The sequence below is a fragment of the Netta rufina genome (assembly GCF_964035555.1).
Source record: "Netta rufina genome assembly, chromosome: 3".
Classification (NCBI taxonomy): domain Eukaryota; kingdom Metazoa; phylum Chordata; class Aves; order Anseriformes; family Anatidae; genus Netta; species Netta rufina.
Genome location: NC_140125.1, coordinates 118,159,894 through 118,187,203, shown reverse-complemented (window position 1 = coordinate 118,187,203; position 27,310 = coordinate 118,159,894). Strand labels below are relative to the sequence as shown.

Sequence of the window (27,310 nt, the reverse complement as noted above, 5' to 3'; positions counted from 1 at the left end):
GAATGATGAGGATTTATTTTTGTGTGCCTAGATTTCCACAGATTTGGCCTGTTATCCTTGCTCTAGGTTTCACTCAAGTCCAACATCAGGTCCTGATGTCTAGAGGTCCATATGGATGGCCACCATGTACAGCTAAACCCATCAGCACATGCAGAACGACCACTTCTATGCCAGGCATTGCCCGCTAGGTCTTGTGCCAAGCAGTGTAGCATTGCTCTTGTCCACGTGGTTACACTTTCTTCCCACATAAAATACAATATCCACATTCGGACTGCTTTTGGGAATGGTTTGTACTATTCCCACAGCGGTGTCTGGGTTTTACCAGTGACAGTGTTAGGTGTCGGGGGTGAAAAATTACCCTGGGAGCAGACTACCAATTAATGCAGCGTGTTCCCTGGGCCTGCCTGGTCTTTTCCCATCCTTACACCCCAGAGAACATTTACCATCCTATTCCCACACTGATCAACCCCAAACCTCTACTGACACTTGTGCTCATAGAGCCCTGCACGGTAATTTTGCCATTTTCAGGGATACTGTTTATAAACAGCTCCTTTTGCTGGACAATAAGGTGAGTTTGGGGTTCCAGCACCCTGTGGGTCCCCCCAACAAGCCTTAATCCCTCTCAAAACCCTTGTGGTCGCACAGGATTCCCCACCAAGCAGAGAGTACCAGCAGCATTTTGACCTTGACTCATGATTTTCTGCCTCCCTGACCCAAGTACAAGGTCTTCAAGCATATTTGGAAAACACGGGACTCAGATTATTATTTTTTTTTCCATATGGTTTAAGAATATTTGATATGGGGTGGTTTGTTGTAGGGTGAGCCAGAGACAATGCAAGTGCTCCAAGAGTTGGCAAGATTTAATGGTGGAAATGGAGGCACTGAAGGGGAATCTGGGGGCTGCCCATCGTGCTTTCAACTCAGACTGGATTTTTGGAGGAGTAGCAAAGGCAATGAATGGCTGGTTGGAGTGCTTGCCTGCTAATTTCATGCATCAGCTGAAATCTGCCAGTGAGGTTTGATGATATGAGTGAAGTTACTTTGCAGGAGGCAGCTTGGCTGCTTCCCAAAAGGGACAGGAGACTTTTATCAGCCACCAGTGTCTGCTTCTGTGTCGCCCCTTGTTTTTATTTACACCTTACCTGCAGATGCATGAAATGCCATAAAGAGGAGTGCCAAGAGCAAGCAAAGGATTTTCATGGCAGAACGTGGGTTGGGAGGTGCTGTCACTACAAAGAAATGACATCAAGACATTAATAAGAGGTTTGTCCCTCCACAGCATTTTGGGCTGAGTAGAACAATACAAAAATGCTCTTTGAGACCAAGAGTCATCTAGAACACACTTTTTTTATAACAACGTCAATGGTCTTAAGGGTTTCCTGGAGCACACACAGCATCATGGCACAGGAAGAAGCTTCTGTGCAGAAAAAAAATGGGATTTAAAATCCTCTTTTTAATTATTGTATTAATTAGCCAGTGTTTATCCTAGGTCGCTTGATACTGTGCAACTCATTGCAATAAATTCATTTTGCCTTACAGAAGTTAATTCAGAAAACAAACTAAGACAATTTTAATGTATTTATACAAAGCAACACAAAGCATGATCTCAAGCTTTTCTGAAACAAAACAAAACAGAACAAAAAAGGCAGAGAAAGCTCCTTCACGGTTAGCTTAAAATCCAGCTTCTCCCCATTCTTGCTCAGAGGCTCTCGCTTTTCATTCACCTCAAGAGCTACTTGATTTCCAACAAAATTTCCTCTCAGATCTCTATCTGCAGCCAACAAAAACTCTCCTTTCTTATTGATATTTTAAATTTCTAGAACTGCTTGAGCTAGCACTGGATAGACCAGAGTCACTGCACAGGTAAGGTTATAACAGTGTAATGGAGCTATGCATGAAAGATGTGAAATCTCTACCAGTTTTCAGAAGGATAGAAGGTTAGAAGAGAGGCTGAATAACGAGAAGATTTTGGTCGTTACCAGGTAAGAGGATGCTCTAGGTTGGGCCAGTCCCGTGGATCAGCGTCAGCCACCCAGACACGTTAAGATGACGGAGCAGAGCTTGGCTTTATGCGGTTTCTGGAGGCTGGTGAAGGATACTTGCTCTTCACAACCATCCGGGGGCCAATCAGAAGATCCCTACAGTTTTGGGGAGAATCAAGGCAGTCCAGCAAATCCTCTCTGTTAGCGTCCTCCTGTGAGGGACGGAGGTATTGCTTTCAAAATATCATGGTATTGCCTTGAGAAATATACTGAGCTTCTTGCAAGCCACGTTGGGCCACCTCCAGATCAGATATCTGGTGGGATTTAACCAGCACGTGTCCACTCAGATGGCCACAGATCAGATGTCTTTCAAAGGCATGCCCTTCATTCACATCGCCATGACATGGAAGGAAATCATAATCCTGAAGCTATCCTCAAGCTGCTGTTTAGGTAGGCTTTGTGGTTAGTGTGAGCAATGCCATTTAGCATTACTCAGTTTAACTGCTCGATGAGCACAGAAGTATATTCTACCTGATGATCATATCTTTGCTTACCTGCATCAGATTTAACCCCAGGTGAAAAGGCAGAGCACTTCTAATCTCAGCCTCCACCGTGGAGTGACTTCATCTAAATTTCCTGCTGGGAATGATCCCAGGTCTCTGCCAGATTTGAGACCGTATCTGGAAATTGCTGGAAGAATGCAAGAGACAGATTTGTGCCTGGGGAGCTCTGAGGATTGCAGAGTAAAAATGTTTGTGCTCCAACGCCCACGTCCTGCCCTGCTTGATTCACTGCCAGAGCTATATGGCAGGTATGTTAGGAGCCGATGGCTAAATAATGGTAAGGTGTTGGGCCTAAGCTTGCCTTTGCTCTTATAACCTAAAAAAAAATAATAAAAAAAATAGATTTCAATATATTGTCATCCAGCTATTTGAGGGATATGCAATGATTTCCAGCTCTAAGTATTAATTTTGCCTTCTGCAGCATTGTGCTTTGGGTTTTGATGGGGGCAGTCATGTGCATCGGAGTGCTATCAATGAACTGGCCAGTTAATTCATCTACCAAATAAATCCCGGCAAGAATTTCTCCCTAAATACCCACAACTCATTAATGAGGAAGCGTGGACTCCATTTATGTCATTGCTTCCCGATGAGTTCTTTACAAAGGTAAAAAATAGGTCACCGCAGAAAGAAAAATAATAATCAGCTGGAATTAGCTTAAAAATAGCTGTGTTAAATGGGAAGTTAGCACTTCTGTGAAAATTCAGAAACGGGATTAATGAGCTGTTGTTAATATTACATCATTTCTGTTGTCAGAAGGGAAAATGTTGACAGGTTTGATTAACAGAAATTAAAAAGATCTGCAGTAAGGAAAGGTGGGGGAAAAGTGAGGAAGTAAGCCAAAAATCTAATAGTTATGAGTAAAACAAGAAAAAAGGGAAAGCTTTGGTTGTTTTTGTTTGTTTGTTTTTGTTTTGTTTTGTTTTTATAACTTCTGCACCAAAATATTTTTAGTACTTATTACCTCTACTGTATGCAAGATATTTTAAGCCACCGGTTTGTGGCAAACATTACTTGAACCACCCCAACATGATGTTTTACATCTTTACTGATGTTGTTTTCCCCTCATGCTGGTTTTCCAGGACCTTCCTCTTTGGTATGAACCCAGGTCAACATAAAGAAGAAGCCAGCCCTGGCTGAAGTTGTCAGAGAGGGACAGAAATTCACATTTACCCTTCAGCAGCTTTTGCTGGTCTGCCTTCTCAAGAAAATACTTGAGCAGGAGTTGCTGTCTTCCATGTTTTAAGGACTAGAAGTAAGGATTGTCATGCATTGTGATGCTCCCCATACCATACACCTGGAAGCATCTGCAAGGCTACACCAGTTTTCCTCAATTAATTTAGGGGACCAGGCAATGCTGCCCATTTTCTGTGCTTGAGCAGGGTGGTGTCACCACAGAGGGCCAAAAGGAGGCTTCAGGTCCTGCTGCAACCCCAAATCTGGGCCCGATGTGGTGGTGCAAGTGACCTTCTCTGAGCTGGGAGACCTTGGAGGCCAGCTCTGAGGCAGACACAGAGGTTGTGCAACCCCCTGCTGGAGGACAGGAAAAATCCATCCCTGCTGTTACAGCACAGCCTCCTGGGCCTCTGCGATATCGCCAGAGCTGAGGAGAAAAGAGTCTGCCTCAAAACACCTGCGGCGGATTCTCCTGTAGGAAATCCTGTAGGAAAATCTGGTCACATTTGCTCTTTTAGCCATAGATTAGGCTGTGAGAGTGATGAGTCCTTGTGGTAACACTCAGCTCTCATGCTGGGCCTGGCGCGTCTCACCAGGGCAAAAGTCCTGCAGGGCAAGGCCAAACCCGGCCTTCTGCTAACTCTTTGGTGCACATCCCCTAGAGAAACAAAGAAACTCCTTCCAGCTTTTGTCCTGCACAACTAAAAAGGGGTGTGGGGGTCACAGAGGCTGTGCCTGCCTCTCCCAGTGCACCCCTTGGGCTTCCAGGCCTCAGCACCTCGTGGAGTAGGCTCTGCTCTGGGACACAGAGACAGCATGTGTCAAATATGAACACTGAGTGGGCTCAACACCCAGTGAGAGACACCAGAGAGCAACCGAATTCACTAAATGCTCGATGAATGGAGTGGTGAAAGGATTTCAGCCTGCCAGCAAAAGCCAAAGGCCTTGGAGGCCTTCAGCAGACACAGGTGGCAGAGGCTGAGGGACATGAGAGCAATCCCACAGCGACACCCTCCATGGCTTCCTCCTTCCCGTGCATTTACAGAAATTTCTACTATTCCTTTGGGTATCTGTTGTAAAGGGATCTCTGCTTTCTTTTCTAGCCCTCGTTGACTCCTATCAGAACCTGACCTGCCCCACTGTATGGGAGCTGCTGTTCTCTGTCAGCCGTCTGTTCACCACAGCTCTTCCCTGTGAGAGCCTCCCCTGAGCTGCCTTTCATGCCCTGCAGGGATTTTTTCTTAGACCTCTTTGTTTTCTTTTCGAGTCAAAGCAAATATTTTGCTGAGGTTTCTAGCACAGCCTTTTTAACAGCTTACAGGCTGCCTGAAGGCTTCTTGCTCCCCCGGGTTGCTCCTTTTGGTGCTTTTCTCTATTCATTTCTGCTTTTTTTGAGATTGAATATTTGCATGTTAAATGTATTTGGTCCCACAACATGGATAAAACCAATTGTACTGTGGTAATTTTTGCAGAGCAGCTCTCCTCCAAGTAACTTTTGAATTAGGCTCTTTGCAACACTCACGACCAAATCCAGAAGAAACTTTTCTTGTGGGTACCAGGACCAGTTTTTTCAAGAATCAGCCTTTTCCTAATATCATCCAGAACCACCCCTCACAACAGCTCTGCTGCACCATCTGGAGGAAAGGGTCTACGTTCAGAAGATGTGACCTGCTCTTTGGGCCCATCAGGGAGGGCCTATTGCTTAAACCCATCTGCAAGGTGTTGACAGACATTTGCAGCTCGGGTGTGTAGCAAAACACGGGTTGAAACAAGTACACAGACTCAACACGTCAGGGCCATCCAGGTCCATGTGACATCTCATCGGTAGGCAAGCCAAGACTCCTTTTGCCTTTGCCTCCCAATTTCTTATGCATGGGGACAGTGCTAAATGGGGTATGGGGTTGCACAGGTGACTTTGATGCTCCCCATTGCCCTCATTCACTGGCCAAGTGGTGCCTTCAACCCTCACATCTTGTTGAGCTTCGTATTATTACCCCCCTTCAAACAACGAAGGCATTTCCAGTTCAGTACAACCCCAAATCTTACATTATCCTTCTTTCCAATGGAGGGAAGCTTACCGAAAAAGAGGTTTTCCATATCTGCCCTATTGTAACCACAAGAAAGCAATTCAGATTTCTGGGATGTGGTCAGCGATTTTGCTCTACACAAAAGGATTTGTTGTCTCCATTTGTTGGTCACAATTAAGAATGATTTTGTATGCTCCTTTCTTAATAGTGCCTGCAGTTATTTTGGAAGGGGATAAACAATGTAGGACATCTCAAGACCTTCCTCCTCCTCCTGGCAGGAGACCAGGAGACAATGACTTTGCTGACACTTCCCCAGTTCATGCCCTGGTTTCTTCATCTGTGCAAGACGAGTGGAGATTTTTGCATTCTCTTTAAAGCACTTGACTTCAATGATTATACAACCCCTACGGAGTCTCAACTACCATTATTCCTGAAAGGCAGCCCCGTGAGAGAATCACTGCAACTTTTTGGCATTCCACCAAATACCAGCTTTTTTTTTTTTTTTTTTTTTTTTTTGCTATTGTTATTTCTTCTTCCTGAACTGAAGTAGCTAAAATTAACCCAGGTGGAAGAGCATGGCTTAATCAGAACAGCAGGTACCTTGTGTTTGCTCAGCTACCTCCTACGGCCAGTGCAAGCCCCGGTTCACGAGCACAAAGGACTTTCAAATCGCTAGATGGAAGGAGCGATTAAGGTTCAAATACCACCTTTGGGCTTGGGGAGCTCGGTTGTTATTAATGATTACTCCTTTGGTGGTGGCAACGTGCTGTGCAATAACGTCAGCTGCAGAGCGGAGGCAGGACTTGGCTGTGCCTGGAGAAGCTGCTACTCCAAAAACCAGTACAGATGGCTAATGAGATGTTTAAGTCATCTTTCTGGGCCGAATGGATCTGAACTCCCCAAATGTGGAGGTAACCAAACCTCCTCCGGACTTGGACCCGGGTAGGAAAATCCTAGAAAACTTTGTCCAGGTTTGTAGGTGCCCACCCGTGAGCTGTGGCTGGACATGAGGCCCGCCGTGTGGTCCCAGGCCTCAGGAACCAGAGCGATCAAAACACTCCTCACCAATTAATGGCTTAAGAAGCTTGGCCTTAATACACATCCTTTATTAGATATTTACACAACTCAGATAATTTTCAGACCGGACTCTTTGGACATGGTGAATACATGTTAGAGGAGAGAAAAGGAGCACAAATCACTCCCATGCTGTAAGGCTGAGATATTTGTCAGAGTCTGGAGGAGAGCAGAAGACTTCAGTGTCCAGCCCTTGCTGCATCACAGCAGAGACCAAATTAGAGTTGGCCAGACCTGGAGAGGAGGAGCTGGGGCTGAGTCAGACCTCACCATGCAGGAGCCAGCTGGATGAAGGTGGAGAGACAAATTTCAGGTGGAGACAAGGTGGGAGGAGAGCAGTGAGACTCCAAAGGCATCCCCATGCTGAAGCCCTTCGACATTTTGGTTGGCAGAAAGGGCAATGTGGAAGTCCAAGAGCTGGAAACCCCCGGGTTTCACTGTCACCTCTGAGGCTTGACTGGCACAAGCCCTCTACACCTCACACCCTCCACCTCTGAGGTGGCCATAACAGGGACCCCGTTCCCAAACAAACCTCTTAGAGGTGGGAACTCCACCTTGTGGAGTCCTCTTCAGGACACCCAGGTGGCAAAAGTGACTTCCACCAGCTCCAGGCGTAGACAGCACCACAAAGAGCAGCCAAGTAAAACCGGACAACATTACACTGCGAGTGTCACTGCTGCTGACCCCACCAAAGCCACCAGCCTCGACATGGACCACGGATGGTCATCACAAGGGTATGCAGCACTTCGCCAGGCCATTGTAACAGGTACCGATGGATCTCTTGAACAAGGAGCACAGCAAGAAGGAGCACTCGCCCTTGATCTTCCGACACATGACAGTGTCTGGCACTGTAATTGCAAAAAAAAAGCCTGTAAGCACCTTTCTTTGGATTTTCACACGTGAAGAAAGATTGTCCCCATGTTAACAGGTCTTTGTGCAGACACAAAGTCAACCTAAAAAGTGCCCGGTGGTTGTGTCTGCACTTACCTGTGGTAGCCTGGGACGCCACAAGGAGAGCAAGCAGCAGCAGGAGCATCACCTTCATGGCTTGGGCTGGCATTGGGGGTGTCACCCCAAAGCTGCTGAGAGCAAGAGACGCTGTGAGAGGAAGGAAAGGACCTGTTTATAAAGCTTTGGTTAATGCAATCTGCAGGGATTTAGCAATCGAATAAATAAAGTATTTAAAGGATGTGCTCTGTAATCTCTAATTACAAATTCCCGTGTGGATAGATGGCAGTACAGGCCCCCACCCCTACAGGAATTATCCTCTTAGCACTGACATCTGGCTCCCATGCCCTGACCCAAAGCCCCGTCTCCTCCACCAGCAGCACGAACAGGCGGGCTCACTTCAAGGTCTTTGTACTCAAATCTCAATCAGACGCACCTTTGCCTCCAGAAGTTCCAATTCTGAACAGAAGGGAGCGTTTGTTCCCCAAAAAAATCCCAACGCCACATGGAGACTGAATCCAGAATCAGCCCCACCGAGCTGTTCTGCCTCTTGGTGCGGCTCCAGCAGCGCATCCAGCAGGTCTGGGCACATCTCATGCTCCCGTTTCCAAAAGGGGTCAACACGTAAGAAAATCCATCACCACCCTCTGCTCTGAGCTCTGCTGGAGACCCGTGGGGGCTCCCGGGTGCTGAAATCCGGCAGAGAAAAGCGCGGCCAAACCAGTGGCTGGAAGGCAGCCAGCGCAACTGGGAGGAGGCTGCGGAACCGGGGAGATCGCTCAGCTCTGGGAGCACCTCAGCTTTGTGCAGGGCCCAGCAAAGATCAGCACTCACAGGCCACCAAAGCGATGTTCTCTGGCCGGTTTCTTACCGTGATTATCTCCACCTGCTCTCCAGGAGGGGCCTCGTCTTCGTGTCTTTCACCTTCCTCGCTCCCGTGGGAGCCCCCGCAGCTCCCCGGCTGCTGGATTTGGTTCATCTGGAAAAATCAGAGAAGAGAAGGGAAGGTCCCAGATCCCTCGGGAGCGGGGTTTGGCTCCTCGGCACATCCCTGAGCACACGCGGGGGCTTTGGTTCATCGCTCACCTGCACATGTCAAGGGGTTAGCTTACAGGGCACGGGCAGTGCTGGGGACCTGCAGAGAACCCTGGAAACGGAGCTGGGTGACAAACTTTGCTCCTTTTAATACGGCATAGTCCAGGCTGGCAAAGCAACTCAGCACAATTTCCCAAAATCAACTAAAATAACCCCAAAGCACCAGGAAAGGAGTGAAAGCCTCCAAATACCCTCACTGCCCCGGCAGCCCAGGGGATCTCAAATCTTCGGGAGTCTCCTGTTTGATTTTCCAGAGGCACCAACAAAACCCTCGGTGACATTTGGACTTAATTAAGCAGCCGTCCGTCCGATGGGCGCATCGTAATTAATTTGAGGCTCCCCCTCGCACCTCCCGGCCGCCACCTAGCGCCCAGCCCCGCGGGGACAGCCGGGGGACACCGGGGGGGGGCTTTGCGCGAGGGCGCAGAGATTTGGGGACACCGGGATGCTGCAACCCCCCCCATCGCCCCCAAACACCCCCCAATGCTCCGTGCTGCACCCCAAAGAGCCCGCGTGACGTCAGCAGCGTGACGTCACATCTCCGGGGAGGGAGGGGGGCATCGGGGGGAGGCGCTCCGGAGGCTTCTTCCTCTTCCTCCTCCTCCTCCTCCTCCTCCTCGCAGGATGCGCGGGGGCTTCCCGGGGCTCTCCCTGGCGCTGCTGGCTGCGGAGAGCGCTGCGAGTGAGTGGGCGCGCAGGGAGCGCGCAAGAGGCGCGCAGGGAGCGCGCAGGGGGCGCAGGGGGCGCGCAAGGGATGCGCGGGGGGGATGAAGTGGGAGTAAGGGGGGAGTAAAGGGAGAAAAAGGGGAGAAGGCGCTGCGCCCCCTCCGTTCCCCGAGCTTTTTGTATCGGGACACCGCTTTCTCCCCTTTTTTTTTTTAAAAAAAAAAAAAAAAAGAAATTGAATTTTTTTGAACTTTTTGTTTCTTTTCGAATTCGAATTCCGGCGCCCTTTATCTGAGCCCGCCTTCGGCCAAGCCCCTCGGTGGCGCCGGCTGCGCTGCTGTGACAAGCGGCCCAGGGGCTGGAAACCCGAGATAAAGGCACGGGCTGCGGATCCTGGGGGAGGCTGCGGGTGGCATCTTTAGGGTGGCATCCCCCAGCACCCTCTCCTTTTCTCCCAGGGCTCGGCACCATCATCCACTACCTGTTGCGGGGGCAACTGAGCTGCTTTTGGCTCACCGTCGCCTGCCTGGCACCCGGCTGCGTGCCTCAGCTCCTCAGCACCCTCTGGTTCAAGGCGGACGGCCGCCCACCCGGCTGCGGGCTTCTCATCCTCCACATCCTGCAGCTGGGCCTCTGGAAGCGGTGAGATCCTCACCCCACGACCCACCCAGCCTCCCTACACCTGCCAAAAAATCGGGGTGGACGTCCCACGGTGCTGCCCTTTGCAGGTACTGGGATGTTTTACGGCTGGAGGCGAAGGCGAGCGGCAGCGCCGGTGCTGGGGAGGTGCTGCTGCAGCTTGGGGACGTCTGCGTGCTGCGGCTACTGGAGGCTCTGCTGCAGACCCTGCCTCACCTCCTGCTGCAGGCCTACGTCGTCGTGGCCGTCGAGCCCTCCAGCTTTGTGCCCGGTGAGCAGGGAGCTCCCCGGAGGATGCTTCGTGTTGAAAAGGGGGATGAGTTTGGGTGGGCGACGTGTTCCCACCTGGCAGGGCGCAGAGCGGGCTCTGCATGGAGAATTGTGCTGCAGAGGGGGGTAGGAAGCCCTGATGCAAGGCAATCGGGGATAAATACGGCTTAAAAACACGCTGTGGTTGAGCCTGGAGGAGTTTCTGGGCTGACCATGGCTTTTCCCAGCTGGCACGGGCACTCCTCGCAGCATACAGAGCATCTCTGTGGTGCCTCGGTTGGGTTTGGACCCAACACCCGTCCCTCAGCTCCAGCCGAATTGTGGTGTGGTGTTAAGCATTTAGGGCTTGGGGGCTGTGTCACAGAAAAGGGGAATTTCCAGTTGTTTTGCAAAGGGAGAAGCCGGGACACGTGCGAGGTCAGTCTCCAAGTCGTGGCAGGCTCAGGTCCGACCGCAGCGAGCGGAGATGGAGCCTCGGGCAGGCACCGGCGTGCAGCAGAGACCAGATTTGGGATGAGCTGCTTGAAATCCTCCAGCGGATAGCATCTGTCTAGCTTGGATGGCTGCTTGATGGCTCCTTAAAACAGAGACGGGGTCCTCAAGGTGGTCAGGTGTCCCCTCAAGACCTCCCCTGTCCCCATGCAGGTGTCAGCGCCGGGCTGTCCCTGCTGTCCCTCTCCTGGGCCTTGGTGTCCTACAGCCGCTTCTCCTGCCTGCTGAAACCCGGCCACGTCCGCCTGCCGGCCGCAGCCCTGCTCTGCCTGCTGCTCTGGAGGACGGGGATGCTGGGGACCCGCGTCCTGGCCCTGGTGCTCTTCACCAGGCTCTATTCCTGCTGGGTTTTGGCTGTGGCAGGTGAGACCCACGCTCCTCAGCTTTTTCACCCCAATCCCTTAGGCATCCGGGGAGCCGCTCCCAGCTCCTCCGGGGCCGTTTTGCCCCTCTCGGTGCCATCCCCTCGCAGGAATCCGCTGGCTGCTCATGGCCTTCTGGCTGGTGGCCCAGCAGACCGACATCGTGGCCCAGCCGTGCCGCTGGAGGCTGTTCAATGCCCTGGTGGGAGCCGTGTACGTCTTCTGCTACATCAACGTCCAGCCGGGGGCCTCCAGGCACAGGGTGGCTGTGTTTTACCTGGTGAGTACCCTGGGGGAGGGCGTGGAAATGCTCTTTTATTTTTATTTTTAAGCACCGGATTTTATTTATTTACTTACTTAATAGGCTGGGGAAGTAGGGCACTTGCAATGTAGGCGCAAAATAAATCAGCAGCGTCTCGACTTAGACCTGGTGCTCGTCGTTTGAAGCACCCTGAAGCCCTCCGAAGGACCCGAGTGACTTTTCTCTCCCTTCTGCTCCCCAGGTAATGCTGGTGGAAAACACCCTCCTGCTGCTGCTGGCCACCGAGTTCCCGCAGGCAGAGGCGAGGCACAGCCTGGGCGTCACCGGGGCCGTCTTGTCGGGGTCTGCCCTAGGTAAAACCCCCTGAATTTAGCACCTGGATCGTGTGTTTGGAGAGCAGCTCGAGCAAACGAGCTGCAGTTTCAGTTGCATGGGGGAATATTTGCTTTATGTCTTCGAGCTTAAGCTTCTGGATTTATTTGGGTATCCCCGAATCCATCTGGAGTTTCATTTCTCAGCTTTATTGCTCAGTTTGGGGTGGAGGTAAGGAGGTGGCGTACTACCAGAGCGGTGAGGTTTGGAGCAGCCTCCTCTCCTGATGGGGAGTAAATTCGTGAAGAGATGGCTCCGAGTGGCATTGGGTGAGCTTTTAAAAGCGAACGGTGATGGAGGAGGGGGTTTGAAGCTTCAGAGGGGCACAGGTACTCGCAGGAGGCGTTCGTGGAGCTGATGTCCCGCAGGAATGGGAGGCTGTCGGTGCTGGTCCTCTAGGAGGAAGGTCGGGTACCTTAAAATGAGACATGGAAGTGGGGTGAAACCCACTGGTGTCTCTCATTCAGGAGAAGTGGGATGAGATGAGGGGTGAAGGAGTCCTGCACCGTGCTCGCACGATGCCCAACCACATCCCTGCAAGGGAGAGCCCTGGGCTCTCCTCCACCCCTCACCAAAATGCGGCCAGGATTTGTCCCTTGATGCTTTTCTGCTCTTTTGCAGGCGCCGCAGCTCTGGTGGTTTATTACAGCCTGCTCCACCCCAAGTCCGCGGAGATCTGGGAAGGCTTCCTGGAGAAATCCTGCCGGGCCGCGGCTGCGGGTGACGATCAGGATGCTGGAAGCAGCTCCCAAACGGGGCAAAGTTTGGGAATTTCGGGAGATGGCGAGTGCTTGGAGGTGGAAGGGACCACAACGGCTCCCGAAAAGGGGAACGGCTCCTCGCTCCTGCAGGTCGGAGGGTGCTTGGAGGATGCGTGGACAACCCATCACCACTGGCTGCTGGTGAGGCTGGCCTTGAAGACGGGCGACGTGTCCCAAATCAACGCAGCTTTCGGGGATGGTGGCGTGGGAGAGGTGTACGCGGGCAGAGCCCGGCCCGGGGCAGAGCTGTGCCTCCCCACGAGGGAAATCGCTCCCGTGCACCTCGGATCCGATCTGAGGGATGCGAAATTGGGGGTGGTGAGGAAAGGAGGAGGCAGCAAAGGCAAGGTCGGGGATGAAGCAGCGCAGGAGGATGGAGCAGGGCAGGAGCCTGCTCCTCGCCCTGCCTCCTCCCCGCCCAGCAGCTCCTCCGTGGTCCTGGACGAGGTTTCCTCCGTCTACTTCACCGCCAACGCCAGAGGCATCACCTCTGCTGGTGTGGTGACAGCCACGGCCACCTCCACGACCCTGCTGCAAGGGGACAACGAAGCCCGGCCTCCCCCGGGCTGCCTGGCAGGAGGAGGAGGAGGAAGAGGAGAGGATTCATCCCTCGGGATGGCGAACATCAGCCCCATCCTGGGCTCCTGCGCCCGCCAGCACCTGCAGAGCAGCTCTTCCTTCTGCAGGACAAGTGGCTGCGGGGCAGCAGAGCCCCCCGGGACCCCCATGGGGTGGCAGCACCTCCAGGACACCCAGCAGGGGACTGTCCCGAGCAAGCTGAGGCCGCCGTGCTTCACCTCCACCCCCAAGGCCGAGCCTAAACCCTGCTGCCAGGCAGATGTGGTCCTACACGGTGAGGAAATCGCCTCCCCTCCTGGAGCATCTCCTGCTTCTGGAGAGCCTCGGCAGCTGGAATAGCTTAAACGTCTGGGTTTGGGTATTTATTCGACTTATTTATGTAAAAAAAAACCCTACAGGCAGCTGGGGCAGCCTGCCTTTTAGGCATTTGGGAAAGTCGGGAAAGGTGACCTCAAGCAAGTGCTTGTAGGAGCTGCGGGTCTGCCCTACATGGAGACCTGGCTGCTGTCCCCTGGGCTGCAAGGCTGCCCAAAGCAGGAAACTTCTCAGGTTTTTCTCACTAAACCAGAAATTTAACGGGCTTTACCCCTCCTTCTGGGCAGAGCAAGCCCCAAATCAAGGCTCAGCGCTGCTCGGTTTTATTTTTCCCCTTTCTTTGTCCTCCCTGTCCCATCCCCTCCTGCCAGGGTGGAAATTTGGGATCAGGCAAGATGAGGTTGGGAAAGAAAATGCATTCCCGGTTTGCCATCCTGCCCTGGTCCACAGAAGGATTTACATGGATTTATGGTCCTCGCCGCTCTGATGAGTGATAAATGGATTTAACCCGCTGGGAATTGCCCCGAACAGCCTCAGATCTGGTTTAGCTTTAATCACAAAGCTCACTTAGGGTCAGGAGGAGGTTGGGAGGGCCGCGTCCTACAGCAAAAGTCCCGCAGCAGCGAGCAGAGGGCGAGCGACCACCCCTCGGAGCAGCCAGGAAGGGAACGAAGCTCCTTGTCCCTCGGCCACCAGAGGGAGATGCTGCCCAAGGCTTCCTGAGCAGGCACCCATGGGGTCGGGGGAGAGGGGTGTGTGGGACCCTCACCACCTCCACATCCCCTATGGGAGCTGCTGGGGGTGAAACGGGGGCTCTGGGGTGCTGGGGGTGGCTCCTTCCAGCTCCCCAAACCTCCCCGGGTCTCGGGGGACTTTGGGGAGCCTCTGCTGGGGTTTCTCCCTCCACAGAAGGGCTGGAAGCTCGGCACGTCCCCATCCCCAGACCCTCCGACGCCCCGGGATAAAGGATTTCTGCTCGTTTGTGGCTGGCGAGCCCAGTTTTTGCTCGCTTGGCTCTTCAGGAAACCCTCAGTTGTGCCCCAGTGCCACCGCTGCTACCATGGCAGGGACGCAAGGAACGGGGCGCAAGGAACGGGGTGACAGAGGGTGACAATGCAGGGAGTGACCTGCGGGAACGGCCTGTGCCTCTGGTCACTCACCTGGAAAAAAGGAGCAGGAACAGAGCCCATGGCCCTCCCGGAGCCACAAACAATGCCCAGGGCAGCACCGGCGCTTGGGGACGCAGCCAGCACCGTCCCCTCCACCCCAATCCCCTCCTGGGGTGGTTCTGAGCACGGTCCAAAGAAAAAAACGGGTTGGAAGGTGGTGGCAGGGCACAAGGGGTGGTCGCAGCCCGTCCAGCAGCGGGTTTGGGGTCTGGCCTCATCCACCCATGGGGATTTAAAGAGGGGAAGGTCCAGGAGCTCCTGCCCTCGGCTGCTGCTTTGGGTCAAGGCACGGCGCGAACCACCCAGCTCCGAGGTGATGCAAGGCCCTGAGCCAACCCCATAATATTTTACCCACAAAGCAAAAAAAAAAAAAAAAATATTCTCACTTCCAAAAATACCAAAACAGCTGAATTAGAGAAAAATATTTGCCCCCGGGTGCTGTTGGTTGTTTTTTTCCAAGCCGTGACTCGGGACGGTTTTTGGTTCCCTTTTTGGTGCTTTGCCTGTTCCCGTAAAGGGCACGGGGAACCCGGGGGCTCATCAGGCCCCTAATGAGGGCTGTGACTTAATAAGACCCACAAAGACCGTGCTTTGTGTGCAGGATTGGGGCCAGGGAACCAATTTTGTGGGATCGGGATCAGGACCAGGACTGCTCAGCTCCGTTTTGGGGGGATTTTGGGTGGCGAGGGGTCCGCGGGGATGCTGCGGGCGGAAAGAGCCGGCACTGCTGGAATAGGGGGGACCCTAAAAGCGGCCTTAAAAGAGGGGGGTGACACCAGGACACGCGTGGGGTGGGCACGGACACGAGTGGGCGCTGGGATGGGGACGGGGGGGGCGCGGGGATGGGGAGCGCAGGGATGGGGGGCGCAGGGATGGGGGCGCGGACACGGGTGGGATGGGGGGACGGGGACACGGGGGGGGTGGAGGGGACACGGAGGGGGATGGAGGGACACGGAGGGGATGGAGGGCCACGGAGGGGACCCGGGGGGGGCCGTGTCCAGCCCAGCAGCCGGGGGTGGGACCGGGGAGGGGTTTGCGGGGCGGCGGCGCCTGCGCGGGGCGGCGGCGGAGCTCCGCGAAGTTGTGCGGGGCCCGGGGAAGTTTTTGGGGAGGCGGCTCCCGGTGCCCAGCCCCGGTTCCCGGGTGTGTCCCGGTCCCGGTGCCGGTGCCGGTGGCTTTCCCGGTGCCGGTGCCGGTGCCGGTACCGGTACCGGGCCGGCCATGGCTTTTCGGAGGCGAGCCAAGAGCCACCCGCTCTTCAGCCAGGAGTTCCTCATCCACAACCACGCCGACATCGGCTTCTGCCTGGTGCTCAGCGTCTTCATCGCCCTCATGTTCGAGGTGAGAGCCCCCCGCCGCCCCCCCGAGGCTCCCCCACTCCCCACGGTCCCGTTTCCCACGCGTGTCCCCCCCCCCGGGACACCCGCACCCATCTCCGTGTGTCCCCCCTCCTGCTGTGGATGGGGCACCCTGGGTGCCCCCCACCCCATTACACCCCCCCCAGGGGCTGTGGGGCAGATCCCTGCTGTTTTTGGGCACCAGACCCTCTCCATCCTCGGAGCACCCCATTAATCCTTGGGAAACCCATTAATCCTTGGGGAACCCCATTAATTCCCGGGGCACCCCATTAATCCTCAAGGCACCCCATTAATCGTTGGAGAACCCCATTAATCCTCGGGGCACCCCATTAGTCCTTGGGGCACCCCATTAATCCCCAGGGCACCCCATTCACCCCCCACCACCAGTGGGACCCCTTCCCCCAAACCCTCCCAAAACGGACCCAGCCGTGTGCAGGACCCCACCGCTGCCTTTTGGGGTGCCCCGTCCCCACCCCAAATAAAACCCTTTAGCACCACTGAGGCTCACGGGTCTCCGCTGGGTGCTCGCCAACCCCGCTTCTCCTTTTGGCTCCCCAAAATCTGCCTCCCCTTGCTGGGGAGGGTCCCTGCCCCGCACGGCTCCCTGAGCACCATCGGCCTCCTGTCCCGTGCCCGGAGGCTGCCTCAACCCCCAGCCTCCTGCGAGGAAGCCTCCAGCCCCGGTGGATGCTTCCAGGTCTCCTTTTGGGGCTTTTCCTCCACTTTGTCCCCTTTCCAGGTGCTTTTTCCAGGTGCCGTGGGACGAGCACCGCGGGCTCCTGGGCCCCCGGCCTCCCCTCGTCCTCCGCAGGGAAACTTTGGGTTGGCGAGAGCCCCACAAAGGCCGAGCAGCGCCTTGAACGCCGCCTCTCCCCCTGCTCCTTCCCTCTCCCAGCTCCCTTTTCTCTCTTTTATTTTTTTATTTTTTTTTTTTTTTTTCCTTTTTCCTCTCCTCTTTTCGGGGAGGAGACAGGGGAGGGCTGGAGGCCGCCGCGCAGCCTTCACCCTCTCCGGCCTCCCTACGTGGAGGCACCTCGGGTGGGCAGCGGCCGGAGCGGATTCCCCCCTAAAACCCTGCCCAAACCCTCCCCTCCAGCCCAGTGCCACGTTTCAACAGGGAATCCGGGGACGGGAAAAGGGGTGGCCGGGGAGAAGGGGGGGAGCCTGGCAGAAGAGGAAAGGCTCCTTCCCCAGCAAATCGCAGGAGGAGGAAATCCATTTCCTTACCCCCCCTCCCGATGGCAGCCCCCTCCTCTTGGCTTTTCTTTTATTTATTTATTTATTTTTTCCTTTTCCTGACTTCTTTTTTGTGTATTTTTTTTTTTTTTTTTTTTTTTCTTCCTGCAAAGGCGTTGAATGAGCTGCTGAGTGAGTGCGTGGCACGGATTTATGTAAGGGACGGCTCCTAAAGCTCCGGCGGGAGGGCCGGCGCCCGTCCCAAAACCGCCCGCAAATGCCCCGAAGTTGGGCAAAAAAAAAAAAAAAAACAAAAAAAGAAAAAAAAAAATCGCCCGGGTTGCATCTCCCACGAGGTTTTCTCTCCCCGCAGCTGCTGCTTTCGGGGTGCTGCTGCTTTTGTGGGATTTCAGGGGCCGTGACGCCCCGAGGGCTGCTTTTCCCAAAATAACCCCTCTCCGATGCGAGCAGTGACCCCCCCGGGGGGCTCTTGTGTCATTACCGTTATTATCACTGCTGTTACTGTTATATTATATTTTGTTTTCCTCCTGCTTTGTCTTCCCCCGGAGGAGAAATCCTGCTCTGCTCTTCCCCGGGCCACCCCCCCCCGAGCCGCCCCCGCGGTGAGTTTGGGTGGCAGCTCGGCCGTGTCACCTCCCGGTGACATCCCCGGCCCTTCCTCCTCCTCGTCCTCCCCCTGGTCCCGCTGGCTTCCCACCTTCCCGACGGCGGAAACGGCCGAGTCCTGCTCACAATGGGGCCGTTTCCTGCGGAGGGGAGGGTTTGTGGGGCACGCAAACGGGATTTTTTAACCTTTTCCCAGGCAGCCCCGCGCCGGGCTGGGTGGAGGGGATGCTCCAAGGCTCGCCGAGCATCTCCCCGCCTCGAAATCCACCTCCAGCATCCTCTTTGGCTCACGACCTCTTCCCATTCCCGGCGGATCGATGGCACAAGGAGCCCAGTCCGCTTTTGGGGTGCTGCCCTGGCCGATTAGGGGACGGGGCGCTGGTTATTGGGGTGCCGTGCACCTTGTGGGGATGCACAGGAGGGCAGTGAAAAGTTTCTGTGGTTTTTGTTGTTTTGTTTTTTTTTTCTCCCAAACCATTTTAAGTTTGGAAACGCGAAACAGCTGCTGTCCGTCTTTGCATATCTTTCTTTTTTTTTTTTTTTTCTTTTTCACCCTTTTTGGCAGAAAAATGAAACCGAAGCCAGGCTCGGCTGAGCCCCCAGCTGTCCAGCTCGCATCAGGGCGCATTTTGTGGGGCCGGGCAGCATCCCTACAGGCTGAATTTGGGGGAAATCGTGCCATTTCGGGAGATTTCTCTATCAGATGCCACGATATGTGCATGACGGGGAAACTGAGGCACGGTTTTAGGGCTCCTTCCCACCCAGAACCGGCTGCTGTGGGCACGTGGGGGCAGGGCTCGGTGTGTGCTGAGGGTATTTGGGGTTCAATATCAGACCTGGAAGGGCTCGAGGCTGCCTGGCATGGGGTCACAGGCCGGGATTTCGTGCAGAAGTGACTTTTCCCCGGCCGTGCTGGTGACCCCGGGCAGCGGAGGGGCTGTGAAGGCGGCTGTTTACCTTCCAGGGCTCTGGTCCAAAGTTTGGTCTCCGGTGTACGTACGGGGCCCGGGTTGAGCCATCCCAGCTTGGGGGCTGATGTGGTTTTCCTTCAGCAAACGCTCCGGCCGGTGGAGGGGAAGAAAACGGAGCAAAATCTCCCGATGGTGTTTTATCTGTAATTAGAAGTTGTTTTTCAAGCCTGGGAAATATTTTCCCAGCTTGGGCTGCAGCAGCTCCCCCGGCCTCCCCCGCCGGAGCTTTGGAGCCGCTTCCTTCCTCGGGAGGAGCTGGAACCCGAACGGGAGCGCGGCTGGGACCCCACAAATCCCACCGGGGTGAGGTTTTGGGGTGCAGGCAGCAGGGACAGGTTTTGGAGAGTGACCTGGTGCTTCCCCGGGGAAGGATGCTCGTGGTTGATTGACCCCAAAGGGTGCTGGTATCCCAAGGGACCTGGACAGGCAGGAGAGGGGACATGGCCACCCTACAGGGGCACCCAGGGGTGTCCCCAAGCCCCAGCTGTGCTGTGATCCTGGGATTTTGGGCTAGGTGCTTGGATGCATGCGCTCAGGGTCCTTTATTACAAGCAGCTTGCGTGCTTGTACACGTGAAGTTGGGATTTTGGTTGGACTCTTGTCTCATGGGGGAAAAAAAAAACACCAAAAAAGGGCTGGGGAAGCTTCGGTGCCTTGTATCAGAGACCAAACCCAGGTGATGTGCAGCTTTGATGCGTGGCTGAGGAGCAGCCCAGGCCACTCTGAGCATCCCACCTTCCCAAATCCACCTGATTTAAGCACATCCCTCATGCCAGGCAGGGTGAGGAGCATCGTCCTCACCCCTTTGGGTTGCACAGGGGTGCCTGGAGCAAGCAAGGAGCGTAGAGCATTTCCCGTATGGTCCCCACGTGGCTTGGCCAGACGAATCCCGCTCCCACCTTTGAAAAATTCCCTCACCGGGCTGTGGTTTCGGAACGAGCACCGCTGCAGGTCTTGTGCCTCTGAATAATGCTCGCCCTGCTCTTCCCGTTACCAACTTCTCCTTTCTCTGGCCGAGAGCTTGATGTGAGCTCAAAAAGCACCGCCAGCTGCTTCCCGAGCTGAGAAATCCTCAGCTCTGCCTTGCAGGGGAGCTGGAGGTGCCCTTTCTGGAGGTGCCCTTCGTGTCGAAGTGGTGGGGAGGATGCTCTGAGCCCTCAAAAAGCCCCGGGACTGCCTCCAAAGACTGCAAGTGAGGCTCCCGTGATGCCCACCAGCACCCACGGGGCTGGTTACGGCCCCTCTGGCTGGTTAGGAGGCTTCATCCCGGGGGTGCCACCTCTGGGTGGCAGCCAGACAGAGGCAAAAACCCCAAAGACATCCCTGCAGCATCGTGGCCAGCACTGAGCCTCTGCATTTACCTCGTGCCCTGCACCAGCTCGCCGTGGGGTTTGGCTGCACGGTCCCGGCTGTGCCGTAGCGCTCCGGGTGAAGGAACTTCTCTTTCCTCTCCAGCAAGGCTCGCAGGAGCCAGGAGCGTCTCCGTAAGCCAGCCACGCGATGCATTTTTTCCATTACCACCCCAAATCCTGCCCCGTGGTCTCCTTCTCCTCGGGCACTTTGCGTCTTGTTTCTCCGCGAGCGTTTCGGTGCCGGGCTCCAGCCCCTTGCTCAATGCTCCTGGGGGTGGGACGGGAGCACTTGGCAAAGCCCCCGGGTTGTTTTTTTCAACCCCCCCCCCCACCTCCTTCCAGCGAGACGTGAAGCAATCTTTCCAGCTGGGTTTTTAACAGCCTGCAGCTCTCGAGATGTCTGGGGGAAGCGCAGCAGCGGGATGGGATGCTCGGCTCTGCCCCATCGCCACGAATCTTCCTGCTTCACGGCCAGGTTTTTTTTTTTCCTTCAACTAAAATTGATAAATGAAGAGCGAGCAGCGCAGCCCTGCTTTGCAGAGGACCCCATGTCTCATCCCAAGGGTTTTATTTCGTTTGATTTCATCTGGGGGTTGAGAGAGGGACGGGGACATGCAGAGCTCGGTGAGGCCACAGCAAGGGTCACACCTGGATGGGTGCTGCCAGAAGGATGCAATAGGAATCCTCAATCCTCAGTAGGAAGCAGGATCTCCCCCCGTCAGGCTTTGCTGGCTTCTCCAGCTCTCTCCCTCTTTTATCCCTTTCTCCTTCCCAAATCCCCTCTCCCATCACCTGCTGCCTGCACATCTCCCTTCTGCCCCGCTCGCATCCCCTTTCCCAGCACGGTAGGAAAGGGGAGTAAACATTGGCAGAGGAATTAATTAATTTAACAAGGAATTTGCTTTTTCCCCCCCAACTCCTGTGTGTTTTTGACAGGTCACAGCCAAGACAGCCTTCCTGTTTATCTTACCTCAGTACAACGTCAGTGTGCCCACAGCAGGTAAGAGGCGCTGCTGTCCCCATGCGATTGCCCCAAATCCCCAAAATGGGGAAGCCCCAAATCGGCTTCCACAGATGTAGGCTGCTTGGGTCTCGCCTGGTGGTACAGAAAACTTGAAAAATCAGAAACAGGGGGAAGCAGGGCTCGGTCCCTGCTTGTGTTTTGGCTGCTGCCTCCCAGCCTGGCAGTGATTTGGGCACCGGCGTGGGCCAAAGGCTCGGGGCACAGAAAGCCGCCCCTAAGGAGAAGCTGAGAAATCATCCAGCTGATGATGAGGGCGGTTGGGATTAAAGAAAATAAGGCGAGGGGAGACGGCCGGTCTGCCCTGCACTTTCCTGAATGTCAGGGTTGAGGAACTCCAGATTAAATTGTGGTCTGCGCTCCCACAGAGCCCAGTCCAGACAGTTTCCGCTGCCCGTGTGCTGGGTGATTTATCCCTCCCTGCTGCCAGGAATCCCAGGGGCTCCGTAATCACCTTGCTTGGGGTGTGTGACAATCAGAGAAGAAATTGTCCCCCCTCTAGCGATGATTTAACCCAGGCTGGAGCCCTTTTTCCCAGCCCTGCAGCCCTTGGCACAGTCCTCACCTCTCTCTGCCTCCAAAGCAGACAGCCCCAGCCAAGCTGTGTCAGGAATAACCCCACCCCAGAAGACTTAAGCCCTAGGAAATGTAGGGAATGGGTTGGGTTGGGAGATTTGACCCCAGGTTTGGTCTCTCTGCAGACGGGGAGCTGGTCCAGTATCACTACGGGCTGAAGGACCTGGTCACCATCCTCTTCTACATCTTCATCGCCATCATCCTGCACGCGGTGGTGCAGGAGTATGCCCTGGACGTGAGTGTGTTTGGTGTCTTGGGTTGATGAAATATCTCAAATACCGCGGTGGGGACGTGGTCCTGCTGCAGTTAAACACGGCTCTGGTGTGATCCATGGGCTGGGGTGGCCGCGTGTGAGCCTTCATCTCTGGAGGCTGCTTGGGAAGGGGAGGAAGAGGAGGAAGGAGGGTTGTTGGCCCGGCGGCTCACATTTTCTTGTTCCTTTTCTCTCCCTCGGGCCCATCCCAGAAAATCAACAGGCGTCTCCATCTCTCCAAGGTCAAACACAGCAAGTTCAATGAGTCGGGGCAGCTCGTCGCCTTCCACCTCACCTCCTTGATTTGGTGCTTGTACGTCGTCGTGACGGTGAGGGCGCGGTGCCGGCTGCACTTGGGGTGCCCTGGGTGGAATTTTGGGTGTCCGGAGCACAAAACTCCCATGGGAGCAAAGAATTCATGATCAGCCCTTGGGCTGAGATGGGCACGTTTTGGCAAAAGCTTAACCCAGGACCCCTGTGAGAAATAGGGGAAGGAATGGGCTTGACCTGGGGTTTGGTTCCTGTGATGCTGCTCATGGATCTGCTCACCCCACCAATGCCAGCAGGGCTGGAGAAGCAGCGTAACGATGAAGCCTTGTGCTGCTGAGAGCTCTTTTCCACGCCTGCAGATGCTAAAAAAACAACAAACACTTGGTTTTGGTCCTAAGCAATGTGATGGGGGAGTGGAAACATGGACAGGACCAGGGTTTGAAGGGGACTGCAGAACGGTAGCAGGGACAGAGGGTCCCCATGGGGCATGGGGAGCAGAAGAAGAAAAGCCTGGAAAAAAAATGTGCTGATTTTGCCCTGTGAAAGGCCGGGTGGGATGAGTTACTTTGGCTGCAGCTTGTGGGTCCTTCTGTGCTCGCTGACCTTGGAAGGGATTTGGGGCAAACGGGCAGACGTCCGTGATCCCTCTCTTGGTGAGGTGGCAGTGGTGGGGGACGCAGAGAAAAAGGGAAACCATGCAGTGCCTCGGGTTGTTTTGGGGATGTTTCAGCCCAAAACAGACGGGAGAAAGACTTGGAGTGGAATCGTTTCGTATTTTTTTGGAGAAAGGGAGGGAAAAACAACAGACGGCGTGGGGAAGATGGGATGGTTTTGCCAGCATGAAGCAGTGAGGATGCTCTGCTACTGGTTGGGGTCCAGCTGTGGTCCCTGGCTTGGGGATGAGGGGAGAGGTCCTCTCCTGCTGCTCAGGGGTCCTGCCAGCCCTCCTTGGAGGACCTCGGCCACCTCCAGACTGGCATTTTTGGGGTCTGCAGGCCGTGTTCCTATCCTAGGCTGCACGGAACGGGACATCCTAGCAAAGCCCAGCGCAGCACCCCTGTGGCAGGAGCTGTGCTTGTGTGGAACAAGAGGGGAGCCCCTGGAATCCGCCCTGCAAAGACAGGGGAAGGCGTGTGGGTGGAGAATTAAACTGTGCAATGCATCTTGAATTATTTCTGTGGGTGTGTGAGTCCTTCCCCAGCTCCTGCAGCCCCTCAGGCCCGGGCAGGCCGCTGGGAGGTCTCCCCGGAGCCTTCTCCTCCCCAGGCCCAACACCCCCAGCTCCCTCAGATGGCTCCAGAGCAGAGGGGCTCCAGCCTCTGCTCCTCCTCGGGGCCTCCTCCGGGCCACCCCCAGTTCCTATTTTCACTCCAGCACTAACCCACCCCGCCGTACCCACGCGCTGCCTTGATTTCCCTCGCTGAAGGCTCGCCTCTCTTCTCTTTTTCAGGAAGGATACATATCGAACCCCCGGAGTTTGTGGGAAAACTACCCGCATGTTTATCTTCCGTAAGTGCTCACAAGGGCATTTTGTTCTCGGGCTGACCGCTTCCTTCCTCTCTACGGTTTTCCCTGCGGCTGGGAGCGGGGTGCTGACGGCGCAGCGCCCTCCACACGCATCCCGGGGGTGGCCATCTCCTTTGTGCTTGTGGGGAGGGTGTTCCCGGAGGGCTGCCTTCGTGAAGAAAGTCCTCACAGCTTGGTTATTCACCCTGGATGCCGCAGCACCTCGGGCAGGTTGCTTTGCTCTTTGTTTTTTTTTTTTTTGTGGTAGAAACAAAGTGGGGGGAGAATTCTCCCTTCTGTTTTTTTTTTTTTGCAAAAGTGTGGTTTGCTGAGAGCGTGGGCACAAACCCCTGGAGAGAGCCCAGACTCAGGCAAATGGATGATTTCAGCCCAGAAATGATGCCTGTGAAAGGGGCGTCGCCTGGTGTGGGGTGGCCGGGGATCCCCCCGTGCCCCTACAGCTCCACCCCGTGTCTTTTAGGTTCCAGGTGAAGTTCTTCTACCTGTGCCAGCTGGCCTACTGGCTGCACGCGCTGCCGGAGCTCTACTTCCAAAAAGTCCGCAAGGTGAGAGCCGGATCGGGACCCGAGGCTCTTCGCCTTCTGGTTTTAGGGCAAATGGGATCCAGGAGAGGTGGGGATGGAGCGGGGCGAGGGGATTCATTCTGCTTTCTGCCCCTGCCAGGAGGACATCCCCCGCCAGCTGCAGTGCATCGCGCTCTACCTGGCACACATCGCCGGCGCGTACCTCCTCAAGTGAGTCCCTGCCACCCTGCCCCAGGCTCGGGGCTGTGCAGAATTGGGATTTTTTTGCCCCAAAAGCTTCAGCCGGGGTTGGGGGTCAAAGGGAGGAAAGGCGGCTGGGCTGAAGTTGAGCTTCTGGCTGCGGGATGGTAGACGAGGGGCTTTTATGGTGGTAAAGCTGCCGGTTTGGGCTGCTTCATCTCCTCGTTGCTGTGATGTTTTTGGGACAGGGATTTGGGGCAGATGGCCAGCTTTGGGCTGGTGCCTGCTGCAGCTATGGGATGGCAGATGTGAAGGACCAAAGCTGACCAGCCCGGTGATACTCATTTCTTTTCCCCCTCCTAGCTTAAGCCGCCTGGGGCTGATCCTCTTGCTGCTGCAGTATTTAGCCGAATTCTTCTTCCACATGGCCCGCTTGGTCTACTTCACGGACGAGAACAACGAGAAGCTGTAAGCGGGCGAGTCGGGAGGAGGAAGGGGCTGTTGAGCCCCTGGGCTCGTGCTGGGCTCGGAGGTGGGATGTGCAAGGAGAGAGGTCTACAAAATGCTTCTCCAGCGTGTCGCGGCCTTGTGCTGCCGTCGAGGGGCCGTGCTGATGGAGTGACCTGCTGGGAAGGTGGCCGCGGGGCATGGAGGCTGCTCCTGCCGACACCTCTGCTTGCCTCTCCCTCCAGGTTTAACGTCTGGGCTGTTGTCTTCGTGGTCACCAAGCTCTTCACCCTCACCCTGTACATCTTGGTCATCGGCTTTGGGCTGCCGCGGGTGGAGAACCAGGCCCTCGAGCCGGAGAGGGGGAATCTCTTCAGTTTTCTTTTCAACAACATCCTCTTCAGGTAGGGATGTCCCCCGCCTGCTCCCTCTTTGCATCGTTTCGCGTGGCTGCTGGCATGTGAAAACCTCCCCCGTCGTGTTCCTTGGTTGTTCTCCCGGCGTGGGTGAGAAAAGCTGAGTTTGGAAAGCCCAGAGGGGATCTGAAACCCACTCAGGGGAAAGTCCTGGTGAGCGGGGAAGGTGTGCAGGCAGCCAGCAGGGGTGAAGGCTCCTGAGCCACGGCAGCAATTAAATTAAGCTGTTAATTGAGGGAAATAACCTGTTGTAAAGGATGAGTGGAAGCAGGCACCGTAGGGAAGGACTCGCAGGTTCTCCCTTCTGCACCCGTAACTGTGCTCATGGGGATGTGGTCAATGGAAAGGAGTTTTTCCATCTGCTTGGCTGTGTTTTGGTGCCTGTTGACGTGGGGAGCAGAGGAGGGGATGGGTTCCCTCTGCCTTGCCATCTGCCCACTGGGGCTGGGAGCCCTTCTCACCATTCAGCTTCACTTCCAAAATCGCTAGGACTGGTGCCTGGCATCCATCCAGTTGTTCCCAAGCTTTTTCAAGCCATGGGTTACACCTGAGGATTCGGGAGACTCCCCAAGCACCTTTCCAACCTTGTAGAGAGCAGCTGGGGTTGGTTTCCCCTGGCAAAGATGGGTTGGACGATGCTGGTCGAGGTGACCACCCGCTCCTTGGAGGCCCTTGGCCAACGCTGCGGGTCGGAGGCCGGGTTTGTTGCGGCCCTGCTCCTTTTTTTTTTTTTCTCAGCCTGCCTCTTCTCCGCCCTTGCCAGAATGAGTGTGCTGCTGTTGGTGTGCCTCTTCCAGGCCTCGGTGATGTGGCGCTTCATCCACTTCCAGCTGCGGCGCTGGCGGGAGTACTGGCACGAGCAGAGCAGTCGGAAACGAGCCGCCGCCGCCACCGCCGGCGCCAAGCAGCAAGCCAAACCTCTCAAGAGGGACTCGGGTGAGCATCGACGGGCCCCGGGGTGGCACCGTGTGGAGCTGTGTCCTTGGTACCTGCCTCTCTTGCTGAGCATGAGGCGATGTCCCAGGAACGCTGTGGGGCAGCCCCGAGAGGGTTTGAGGTTTGGGGCCGTGCAGGGTGAAGTAGGGTGATGTTTTCTCTCTTTCCATCCCCAGGTTACCACGAAAACGGAGTGGTGAAGGCGGAGAACGGCACCTCGCCACGAACCAAGAAGCTGAAGTCGCCGTAAGGAGCGAGGGGAGCTCCTGGGGAGGAGGGCGAGACACCAGGACTAAGGGACCAGCCCGGCCTCCCGGGCCTCGCGAGTGGCTGGCACACACAGGTCGTCCTCCCAAGGTGTCTCTCGCTCTCCTCCCTGCCTTTCTTGCTCTCTCGAACCATTTGCAATAAAACCAAAAAGGTCCCCTTCCCCTGCTCCCTCCCCCTCGTAGGAGCCTTTTCCGAGCCTCCTGGTTTTGCCTTCCTCGTTTCCACCGTAAATAAGCGTGCAATTTTGGTTTTCTACTTTAGTATTTGGTTATTTTGTTGTTCGATTCATTTTTTTTGTTGTTGCTACAAACGCATCGTAGGTGGTTCTGAACATTATTATTATTTTTTTTGTTTCTACAGCATGCTTCTCCCCTCCCTCTGTGCTGCTTCCCCGAGCCCCCGGGTCAGGGCCGTGCAGTTTGAAGGCTCCGCGTGTCTTTTATGGGAACAGGCTCCTGGGGAAAAGCTTTGGGGCTCTGTGACCCTGAGGCTCGGGGTGCTCTCAGCTGAGGGTTGCCTCTCCTGGGGCACACCTGGCCAGCACTTGGCACGTGCTGCGGGATGTCGATGCTGCAAATAGGGACCAGGGGCTGAGGGAGGAACCTCAGTCGTGTCCTGTCTCACGATGGACTTGTGGTTGAGGAGGGTTCCTCCAGC

General features: G+C 55.3%; 2 protein-coding genes across 3 annotated transcripts; both read left to right on the top strand.

The window, feature by feature from the left end:
• Nucleotides 1–9,486: 9,486 nt before the first annotated feature.
• XKR5 (XK related 5) lies at nt 9,487–13,604 on the top strand (the record flags this gene model as incomplete). The annotated part of the gene is given in 7 exon segments (XM_084284495.1): nt 9,487–9,544; nt 9,987–10,170; nt 10,257–10,438; nt 11,083–11,332; nt 11,334–11,571; nt 11,795–11,906; nt 12,547–13,604. Coding segments are annotated over 7 exon segments (2,082 nt in total).
• Nucleotides 13,605–15,840: 2,236 nt separating this feature from the next.
• Nucleotides 15,841–27,076, top strand: TRAM2 (translocation associated membrane protein 2). 2 transcript variants are annotated; one of them, XM_084285237.1, is made up of 11 exons: nt 15,841–16,090; nt 21,170–21,233; nt 21,956–22,065; nt 22,296–22,412; nt 23,804–23,862; nt 24,341–24,425; nt 24,544–24,614; nt 24,948–25,052; nt 25,277–25,435; nt 26,278–26,383; nt 26,560–27,076. In XM_084285237.1, exons 1-11 carry the CDS (start codon nt 15,971–15,973, stop codon nt 26,581–26,583), a joined length of 1,020 nt encoding a protein of 339 aa, XP_084141363.1. In that variant the 5' UTR covers nt 15,841–15,970; the 3' UTR covers nt 26,584–27,076. The 2 variants fall into 2 exon arrangements, with proteins under 2 accessions (XP_084141363.1, XP_084141362.1); XM_084285236.1 differs by having other exon boundaries at nt 26,211–26,383.
• The last annotated feature ends 234 nt before the right edge of the window (nt 27,077–27,310 follow it).

What these genes read in the sequence shown, in the direction of transcription:
- TRAM2 (XM_084285236.1), top strand. Translation starts at nt 15,971, where the DNA reads ATGGCTTTTCGGAGGCGAGCCAAGAGCCACCCGCTCTTCAGCCAGGAG. An exon ending in CGTCAGTGTGCCCACAGCAG is followed by an intron (nt 21,234 to 21,955) that starts GTAAGAGGCGCT and finishes GTCTCTCTGCAG; the next exon opens with ACGGGGAGCTGGTCCAGTAT. An exon ending in GACGAGAACAACGAGAAGCT is followed by an intron (nt 25,053 to 25,276) that starts GTAAGCGGGCGA and finishes CTCTCCCTCCAG; the next exon opens with GTTTAACGTCTGGGCTGTTG.